Source organism: Rissa tridactyla, chromosome 4, assembly GCF_028500815.1.
Source record: "Rissa tridactyla isolate bRisTri1 chromosome 4, bRisTri1.patW.cur.20221130, whole genome shotgun sequence".
Lineage (NCBI taxonomy): Eukaryota > Metazoa > Chordata > Aves > Charadriiformes > Laridae > Rissa > Rissa tridactyla.
In genome coordinates this window covers 74330199-74341032 of record NC_071469.1, presented here as the reverse complement: position 1 = coordinate 74341032, position 10834 = coordinate 74330199, and the positions used below count along the sequence as shown (strand labels likewise).

The window sequence follows — 10834 nt, the reverse complement described above, 5'->3', positions numbered from 1 at the left end:
GCATCATAAAGAAGAAAGCCAAAGACGGCTCTGAAGCAACTGAGCTTTAAAATATTGTGCTTCCTGCCTGCAGTTTAATTATTCATCTTTCTACAGCAGGTTCTCGGAAGCAAACCCCAACTGCAAAATCAAAGAGTAGAAAATAACTGAACGGCTCAGAGAATCCTCACTAAATACTGGCACTGAGAACATTCCCTGGAGACCACCAGACTGCGTGGGGGGGGAAAAAAAAAAAAAAGAAACTCTACCCTAAAGCCCGCTGCGGAGAACGGCTGAGCTCCTGAGCTGCATCCTTCAGCTGCCATCGCAGGTCTTGGCAGCCCTGGAAATCAGCCCATCACGTTTCCTTAACGATACTGCTAACTCTATTGAGGTTTGACAAAACAGTAAAGCTTTCAAATCCAGCTTTTCACGATTTTGTAGGCTTATCGTCAGTAACAAAACCATACTGAGGAATGAGAGGAAACGAAATCCCAAAGGATGAGTGCATCCGAGCCCTTCCAGGAGCAGCAAACATCTCCCCCATCCCACAGCCCTGACCAGCCCAGCGCTCTCCAATTCATGGAGATCATGGATCCACGGAGGTCATGGAGCTCCGCTCCTCTCCCTCCTCCCAGTGCCAAGACCAGGGAAAAACCATAAAGTAATACTGGTCGGCAGTGATTGCCTTGGCCCCAGGGTGCTGAGTGGGAATAAAGCCATGATATTAAGACAAAACGCTCACTGTGGCCACAGAAGCAAGAGAAAAGAAAAACAATCTCAGCAGCCTCCGTATTTCCAGGTGCGACCCAACAAGGAACTGGGCAAACTCGGGATTTCAGGGGTTCCGTTTTTCTAAGAGAGACCAGCAGAGGTGAAAAAGGGAATACAGTGATTCAGGCTGTTCTGAGTATTTAGTTGATTAAACTGCACACTGCATAACGATGCAGGGCTTTTTTTCGGCAATTGGTATTTAAAATGAATGTCTCAGAAGGATATTAATGCTGGAACGAAACTTACACGCTAAGTGGAATATGTAGTGTAGGTGTGAAACAGTAAGGCATTTAAAACCAGCTTCCAAAACTGCAATCTGCAGTACTTTAAAAATCACCAAACTAGTAACATTTCAAGGGGAATTAATTAGGGTATGAAAGAGAAAAGGTTACGTTAAAGCATTACAGTCCAGTGCAGAACAGAAGTTACTGTTATAAGGGTAACTCACACCGCAGTAAATGACCGACTCCACAAACTCCGGCTTCCCCTTCCCGCTGTTTCAAGTGGTCAGCGTTCCCGGATTATGAAAAGGAATGATTTTGCCTGCAGCAAAGATACATGTCCCCACAAACAAAACAAAAGCCTTGCATATAGGATTTGGGAGATAAAACATTTAAACAGCGGCTTTATTAGTTACAGCTAATATTCACACAGGTAGAGAACACGGTATTTCAATAATGGGAAATTCAACCTGAACCCTCCAGGTAACGCACACACCCCTGGCAAAACCGAATCCCTTTGTAGGTGATTTTCACTGGGTGAACTGGTTATACCCTGGCCTGGAACAAAGCCCCCTACTTCATTAACTCCCAATCTCATGCTAATGCTCATGAGTTACATCTTCAGTTGGCTCCGTGTTTAATTTCCCCTTATTTTGCTTCAACCTTACCTGATCTCTGAAACATCCTGGGCCACACCTTACATGAGAATAATCGAACGTGTTGGGTTGGAAGGGACCTTTAAAGGTCACCTAGTCCAACCCCCCTGCAGTAAGCAGGGACAAGAAGCACCAACCAGAACTAATTTGTATTCAATTAACCCCCCAAAAGACAGTGACATATTTATTTAGCTACACGTGCTGTGTCAGGTTGTGCCTGACAGGATCGGCCAGAGGAGAGCGTCGGTGTAATCAAGATAAAGGAGGTAAAACACAAGACGTTTATGGGGCAAAAGTTGGGATGGAACAATTGTTATCTGCAGAGCTAGCACAGAAGAGATGTTCTAGCATCCCCACACCAAAAATTATTCTGAACTCCAAGAACCAGCCCACGTGGAATCCTACCGTATCAGACGTCTCGGTCCTCAGCCGAATACTCCAGAACAAACAAACAGCTACAGCTTGGACATAACATTTCTTTCAAATTAATAGCCGCACGGCTTCACACACATGCAGACTTCCTCTTACACACGCTTGGAGCCATCAAACCCAAAGCCGAGCAGAAGTTCTGCTGAGCAGAGCTGTCAAGTGACTAACGGGCTCTACCAACACACCGACAGTCGATGTGAAGTGGGCACCAACACCTTCGGTTTCCCTTTGGAAGGCGCCAGCTGGAGCCTCACCTCCAGCCAGTCCCAACGACGATGAATCACCATCTCGCTGTAACGCTGAGCCGCAGGGAAGATCTTGTTTAAAACAAATTTGATAGGACTTCTGGAATGCGAAGGATCATAAGCGCATGAATCAGTTCTCACACACCACCCGATTACTATTTCGGCAAAAAAATATGTTTCGAATTAGAAGCGTGATGGTTCCTGGCAACAGAAAACTGGGTTTCCTTGACAGGAACTGCATTTTGGTGAAGAGAGGGTTCTCGTATTACACAGCACCACTGATCTATACAGCACTGCCCGTAATATCCACAGGAGCCCAGGGACTGCTTGCAGGCCTACAGGATACGGGAAGAAATGCCAGCTTCACCTCCAGAAAGAAGGGCACAACAGGCAGTTTTATTGAGTGTAAACAAATGAAATAACGTGGAAAATACTGCAATATTTGAGTTAAGCAGACACCCACACAAACTCTTAATTTCTATACAAAGGAAAAAGGCACACATCAAAATGGGATCATATGCACAATGTGTTTTATTAAAAATGCAGTTGTACTTAACGTTGTATCAAACAGCTTTATCATATGGAACCAAAGTGATGGACCACCAACGCACGTGTTGGCAACATGCAGGATCTGTATCAAACCACACATAACTCCAACAAGGGCGATGGGATCTGACAAAGCCCAAATCTCTGGGTTCCTTCAGGAGGGGAAGGTGACGCACCCTGCCCAGCTAACCCAGCAGAGCATGAGCTGTCACACTGCGGCACCCTGAGCACCCCTCTGCGAGGAACAGCAGTCGCTTCAAACAAGCATTCCTTCCTCTCTTCGTTCTGGTGATTCAAAACCGCCATCAGTCCCCTCCACCCAGCCCTAAACTTTTCAACCCAGCAAGCCCTGAAGGCTCCACACCAGCTCCCCCAACGCATCAGCATAGGAACAGCTTGGCTTAGGCCAAATAGCAGCAAATAAATCAAAACAGCTCAGAGATGCGAGCTACAAACAGCTGCAATCACAAAGGAAGGGCGAGGAAAGCCCGAAGACCTGCTCCACATTATCTCCCTGTGCTTTTCTCTAGCTCTGCCTCTCTCAGAAGTCAAATGCTTTGTGCTCAGCCCATCTGCAGCAGCCAAGATGCAAAATTGCCTTTAATTTTTGGCTGTTACAGAGGAACTTTTCAAGACGAAGGGACTGACCTAGAGACGTATCTGGGCTGCTAAAAGAGCACATTTCATTACCTACACTGTTTTAGTCACTTGGACCCACCAGTGTGTTACAGTGAAGATGGGAACCGCTGAAGTTGTTAAATACCTTTGCTCAGCTGCTGCCGCTGCCATCCTGTCCTAAGCCTCGAGGTGCATGCTACAGCAGCGGTCCTCACCTCTCACTGCTGAAGGATCTCCTGAACATGCTTCAGAGCAGGATATTGGTAGCATCTGCGGAGCCACTACTCAAACTGTCTCCTCCTGCACCTAATCCGGGGCCTTTATTAGAAAAGGATTAATTCCAATTAATGCAAATTATTAGCAGGATTGCTGTCATGTTTTAGTAACAAGCATAAGCAGGCACACCATCTCAATGCAGGGACCCTCAAATTCTCCAAGAGCCCACTGAGCCAAGGCCATTTTATATTCCAACACAGCGGGATGCTGGAGGAGGGGGAGCCGAGTGCTCTGCCCTGCATTGCGCAGCCAGGGCTGGAGAAACACGAATGGGCACAGGCATCCCGTTCCTCTTCCCCACACTAACCCCTAAGCTACTTCAGGGCAAGTGTACCCTCAACGCTTTTCTGGTGACGCACCTTAGGGCACAAGAAAGCAGTATGAGAATTCCAGCTTGCTCCTTTTACTGCAGGCATTTCTTCCATTCTCTTGTGCAACAGTCAAACTCTTTGAAGCTCGATCCGTTTTAGTGATACCCAAAGGCTGACATGAGTGCAACAATTGCATTTTTGAACACAATACAGAAGGCACGGTGTTATTTACCATAAAGACTTTTGTTGTCCACTTTGGGGCAAAAATTTATACTATGCTTTCACAGATCTACTAGGAAACAGACTGCAAGTTATGTTAGTTTTTATACCGCTTCTTTGGAGAAGATACTATATCATCTGTAAAGGAGGAACACTAGTCACCTACTTCAAATATAACGTCTGAAAGACAGTAAAATAAAAAGGACTAATTGATAAGAAAAAAAAGCAAAAACGTCCATGACTTTATTACAAAAACACCCAGCAACTGTATTTAACACAAAACCAGTAACTGAGAGTCTCGTTTTATTTTTCTTTCAGTGTACATGCTCATTATTATTCCATTTAATTTACAGAAGGGCTATGTAAAATGAAATTAAAATTAGAGAGGAAACAAAAGGAAGGTTGAGGCATAGAATTTTCTTAGCAAGCAATGATCACAGGAGACAGCACAGATTGAACAGGGATTCAACAGGAGTGACACCTAGGGATAAAGGTAAACAGTAACTTTTTCCTTATCCGTTAGATTCTCCGTGGGGCTTTTTTTGTTTGTTTTAGCAAAACAGTTTAGAGTATCACAGTATACAGGAAGACTAAATGGCAAAGAACGTCTCACACACACACCACATTTATCCCTGCTACTGGTCCAGGATCCAAAACCGCAGTTAACATTTGATTTCCTATCTCTCATTCGTTGATAAACTATACAGGATTACACTGTACATGGAGTTAAAATTACAAAAATGTCATATTTACAAAATCTGTACACACATAGTAAAACTCACAAAATTGTCATCTATGTATCACAAGTTGCTACACCAAAATATTAAAAATGGGATAAAATTATACATTTCTCTTGTCCATTTTTAAAAAGGGTTCAATATTTCAAAGACAGACCACCTATTTCCCCCAAATAAGACTGGTAAGAGAACTAGAAACCTAAAGTATCCTCCTGGGATAAAATGTCGCGAGCAGCATCTCCCAACTAGAAAGAAGCCTATATATCCTGTCTGCTGGGGTGGGGTGTGCAGTTAGCATGTATGTACAGAAATGGTGAAACTACAATAAGGATGTCTTTGGCTAAACCTTTGGCATAAATTAAAATCATACATCAGAAGTTACAGAAAAGGTTTTCTTGGTGATGGCAGAACTCGGGGATTTCTTTCTGAGACACCATTATATACAGCTTTTCGTTCTCTAAGGAAACGGAGTAGGAATAAAGGATTTTGGGACAGAGGCAAATGAGGCAACGTTATTTCTTTGTTAAATTTTTCTGTAGTATGAAAAATTGTATCAAACCTTTTCACTAAAGCACAATTCTATCATAGAAACAACCTCTTCCAAGATTTTTTTTTTTTTGAAACTGCATATGAAAAAAAAATTAGTAAACCAGCCATGGCAGAAAAAAATTGTTTCAGCATATCAAGTACATATTAGTGCAGGAAGGTGGATAAATCTGATCCACTGTATAAATAAGCTTTATGCGCAGCGTACATTAAATAACCATCACACCCCACTCACACCCAGTACACAGATGCTCCTCAGTGAAGATAAACGTTTATCAAGTAATTAAAGTGTATGTAGTGCAAATGTTACAACCAAGTATTATGCACATGCTACTTGCTTGGTTTAAAGTTACACAAAGATGTGGTGCCTGAAATCATGGACATATATACATCCTTGTCACACTTGGTACAATGTCCTAAGCCACAGAAATACCGATGTGTTTATATCTATATATATACACACACACGTTTTTCTTAAAATGTGACCACCACATCAATACAGTAACACAAACAGACTAAAATCAATACCTGCTTCCAGATGCTCCAAGGCTCAGAAAGTTTGTGCTTCTAACTCTTGCAGTCATTACGTGCCCCTCTTCCATTTCCCCCCTTCTGCCAGCTGAGGAAGGGGGGGACAGTCTCTTCAGGTCTGTGCTGCATAGGATGAGGGCAACGGAGAGGAATAAACGACGGCACAGGCACCTAAGCTGCTTTCCTCCATCAACAGTTCCATGCCCCATGATGAAGGGTTGAGAGAATTTCCCCTCCACACCGCTCCTGGGTGGAAAGGCTTATTGAAAAAAAAAAAATCATAACGTGCTTTCCATATTATAAGTGGCAGCAAATCAAGGCACGCTGTACTAATTCTGTAGCATTGAGATTAGCTGACTTTGCAGGGGATGCTCACTGGGGAAGGTCCGATGTTCTCAACTGGCTGCTGGGCCGCGTCGGGCCGTACAGAGTAACAGAAGCTATGTGATTATTCTGCATCACCTGCAAAAGATGGCAGGGAAAAAGGGAAATTAAAAGAATTGTACACCAAACAGGAACTCAGAAGAGCGAAAAGGGCAAATAGAGAACTGATCTGCCTGAAAAAAAAGAGAAATCCCAACAACAGAATGCAACGAGCTCTTGGCTAGTTCCTAAAAACAGTCTCTGGATTTCCATGACACATCTGAGCACCAGCACGCTCCACCACTGCTCAGGGCCAAGCACACGCGTCTCCTGCTCGTACGACTTCCAGGTGACAAACTTGAAGTGCCAGCTTTAACATGCAAACGTACAACCTCAGAGAAGAGGTTGAAAAGTTGCCCTTTTCTGCCAACAAGCTTTAAAAATACAGCCACTCCCAAGCCCTGCTTTTATTGAAATGGGAAGTAAGCAGCCAGCCGTAATAACAGCAAACTCTTCATCCGCTTGCTCACACAATATCAAAGTTTTTCTCCTAACCTCAAAGATCATTCGTTGCAGTCCAAAGCAAAAGGTTGACCCAAATGGGTTAGTGTTGTTTGGAGATGACGACCTGAACAGAAAAGAAAAAGAGAAAATAAATAAAAAACGGATGTGTGAGGATCAGGAACTTCTTAGGGAAGAACAAGCACTCGGTAATATAAGGTAAATTATGGCATCTTTATCATGGCTTTCATCAAGTCAATCTATATTATGCAATGCCACTGCGAAACTCCAAGCGAGCCAGAGGATACCGCTGCTAAACGCCACAGAGCCGTCATTAACTCCGGGAGAAAGTAATCAAACAGTTACTAACGACCTCTACAGGAAAACTCTCTTTCACTGAACTTGAACAGGAAGAATTCTGAACACAAACACACGCATAGGAAGAGAGAAGCACCACGTAATTTATTACAAATTATGTTTGTGCAGGATCCCTTCCCCACTCTTCAGTCTACTTTGTTTCTCAGCCTTCACCAATGTATTTACTGTAAGTGGTCACTGGTTTTATCATGTCAGAAAATTACCCTGCAAGATGCTGAAACGGAATAATCCAGATGTTTATTAAATGGTGTTTTTCACAATTAACATATCACTTGTCCTTCAGATATTTCCAATATTTTAGGATCATATATATATATATGACAGTAGCAGACTCCTGCTGACTCCAATGGATTTTAGATTACAGACCAAAAAGAAATCTAGAAAATATTTACCTTTTGGCCTTTCTTGCAAGTCATCAGTTTCTCAAATTGCATATCTGAGACATTTGAGATGTGCTCAGTAAAGCAAACTCTGGTTGAACTACTCTCTACAACACAGATGAAAAATAGAAGGGCTCTATGTAATTTCACCCCAGCTTTCCTTTACATGGCTACTGCTCTAAAGATCTCATCGGAATAAAACAGAAGCGAAGGGGAGCAAAGGGCACAATGATTTAGTGGGGAAAAAGGGAAAAAAAAAAAATCAAACTCAAAATCATATGAAAGCCTGATGAAAATACCTTGTTAGGTGCATCTGAAATCGGTGCAGTATTTTCACAGTACCCCCCACCTCTTACGCTTACCCCGAGATAAATCACAGTTTCATATTGTATCATAGAATGGTAGCACCGCAAACAGCCCATGCCTATTTAACCAAACACCCAGCTCAATCCCTGTGGAAACACAGCAAATGTAAGGACTATTCTCTCTTCAGTCGGCCTAGAACTGTAGAACCACCACGTATGTTTGTAAAAGCAAAGCTTCTTCAGACAGACTCTCACATACACTACACACTGCGCTGTATGATGGCATGTCGCCGAAATCCATGTGACCAGTATAAAAACTCTACACTCTGTATTACACAAAGAGAGAGACTTCTTTATATGCTGCTTAGCTCTTCTCTGGATTTTACAGTTCAAGGAATTTTGGAAATTCCATTGCAAAAATTTTGTAAGTTTTCATTCTGCATGTCGGTCTACTTCATCGGAGAGCAGCTATCCAGTCTTGTTAGCGCCCCAAAAGTCTGAAGCTATAGCAGCAAAGCAGCCTAAAAGTAATTAGTGCAGTAAACACCATTCCTCTGCCTAAGCTCATCCTCTCTTATCAGCTCAATCCCTGCCAAGCAAAATTTAAGAGAGGTTTTTACCTGTGAAGTACCACTGGCTTCTCTACAGGGTGCCCCAGAAGATCCTGAATACTGTCCCACTGTAAATATAGCAAAGACTTTGTGTTAAAATGAGGCAAAACCTCTTCTTTGTACCTAGGAAGAGAGTTGTGTACATTTTGGTTTGTGACATGCTCATTTGCCAAATAACAGAGGGGTTGCATTTACAGAAGCATTTTGTGACCAAAGCCATACTCGGTGATGGAAACTCTCCATTACACTAGGGCTAGGAAATCCTCTCGGGGTTTATTCTAATTTTTGTCGCAAAATAGCTTTGAATTAGAATTAATACAAAAAAAAAATTCTATGGGTCTTATGGAAAGTCTTGTAGCGTTTCAGGGATGTCTCAGAGAACAAAGCAGCTGAGGGAAACCTCAGGAAAACATTCTTTTACATACCTCTGCAGAGGGGAAAACAGCACCACTGCTACCTCCCCCAAAAGCCTTTCTGCGGTTTAAGTGACAAGTTTGGAAAAGCGGAGGAAAGCTGCATTATATAACGATTGGGAATATCCAGCAGTTTTCAGACTCTAAGCAGACTTAGAAAGAAGCTGCGGTTTCACACACAAGACCGAAATAAGTCAAAGCAACAAAGGATGCAAGGAATTAAAATCAAAAAGCAGAGAACGGCAGCTTCCAGGTCGCTGACCCAAATTTTTCCCTTCCCAGTATGGGACTCAAAATCCACCACGGAAAGTCTTCACTTGGCATGCCAGGAGACAATTTAATCTTTAAATGTTTAAGCCACAATACATACATTAACTTTTGGCCTTCAACCTTTTTATTTTAACACGACACAATACAACTGCTATTATTTCTTCAAAGCTTACTGCAAGTTCAGCAGACAGCATTTAGGTGGTTTAAGAAAAGCAGGAAAACATTCAGTTCTGCGCAGCCTTACCTTGCTGTACGTTGTACACGTTTCAGTCTGTGAATCAGCACTATCTGTGAAAGAAAAAACAGAAAAGTCTTTACAGCTTATGCTTGAACAGTCTCCTGTATAATCCTTTATTCTGGGATGTTAGTTCAGAGAGAAGGAGACATACAAGCATTAGATCAGTTCATACACTAATTTACCAGCATCTACTAGCAACCAGAATTGGCAACATTGATTAAATGCCACTTAAGGTGATTAAATGAGTCTGCCTATTTGCCTATTTACAGCAAGTTGTAACACTGTATATATATATTTTTTTTTTAAGCTGCGATGTTACATGGAAGAACATCAGCATGAAAGGGACGACATTTCTTTGTAAGATGCCTCATGGAGGCAGCACGATGTGCCACTCCCCAGGTCCAAGCGCTCCGCTGCACTCGGAAAGGACGCTGCCTAAACCCACAGCTTAAGACTCAGGAGCTGGCAGGGCTGAAATCACCTTTTAGGTGACTTTTTCAAAAACAAAGATAGCAGAGAGCTTGGGAGTTACAGTCCCCAGTATCATTCGTGTGGAAAAAGGAAAAAAAAACCTCTATCTTCTATGTATTAAATAACGAAAGAGCTGCAGGTGAAGGTAACACTGCATTTATGCTTACAGCTTTTAAAAATAAATTGTTTGCTGGTGGTTTCAAGCACTGTTTCATACATACTTTTGGGGACTTCTGAATACTGAAAGCACCTTCCTGAAGCACTGGGAATGAAGCTAGACACTAAACAAGTCAAACACAGCAAATGGTCATTAATTTCATTGAAAGCTCCTCTGTATTTTCCACCTGCTAAATAAACATGGTCTCTTTACGTTGAAAGAGTTCGGTGTCTGTGCAACTTGAACTCTGGCTGTCAATTTATTGTCTGCAGTTGAACTACAGAGGGAATTAAAAAAGATGCATCAGGCACTGCCACCAGATGTTAAAATGTGGGTTCTTCATAAGTTTTATAACATTTGTTTAGAACTTGTTACATGTCCTGAACATAAGCTAGAGACTAGAAAGATCAGATTAAAACAGAAAAATCAACAACCGAGCCCCAAACAAAACCCCAGACATATTCAGAAGAGATTCATGGTACTACTTGAGGTGAATAAAAATAATCAGAAATGAACGCCTTTGAAGTATTCCACAATAACCCAAGGGAAAAGAATTTAAAAAGCGGACAGAATTTTCACACTTATTCTCTTGGCTGAAGCAAAAATCAGCTTTCATATAAGCTTGTATACACATACATTGTGTTTCCAGATTTTTATTC

At 42.2% G+C, this 10834-nt stretch overlaps 1 protein-coding gene across 2 annotated transcripts in view; it reads right to left on the bottom strand.

Moving 5' to 3' along the window:
• Positions 1-4487: 4487 nt before the first annotated feature.
• PHAF1 (phagosome assembly factor 1) overlaps positions 4488-10834 on the bottom strand; it is a 36276-nt gene continuing 29929 nt past the window's right edge. For both annotated transcript variants that reach the window (XM_054198206.1, XM_054198207.1), the window contains exons 14-17: positions 9554-9597; positions 8636-8694; positions 7007-7079; positions 4488-6550 (exon numbers count right to left, since the gene is read on the bottom strand). In XM_054198206.1, coding sequence (XP_054054181.1) covers positions 6461-6550; positions 7007-7079; positions 8636-8694; positions 9554-9597 — 266 coding nt within the window. In that variant the 3' untranslated portion in view covers positions 4488-6460. The remainder of the gene's footprint in view (positions 6551-7006; positions 7080-8635; positions 8695-9553; positions 9598-10834) is intronic.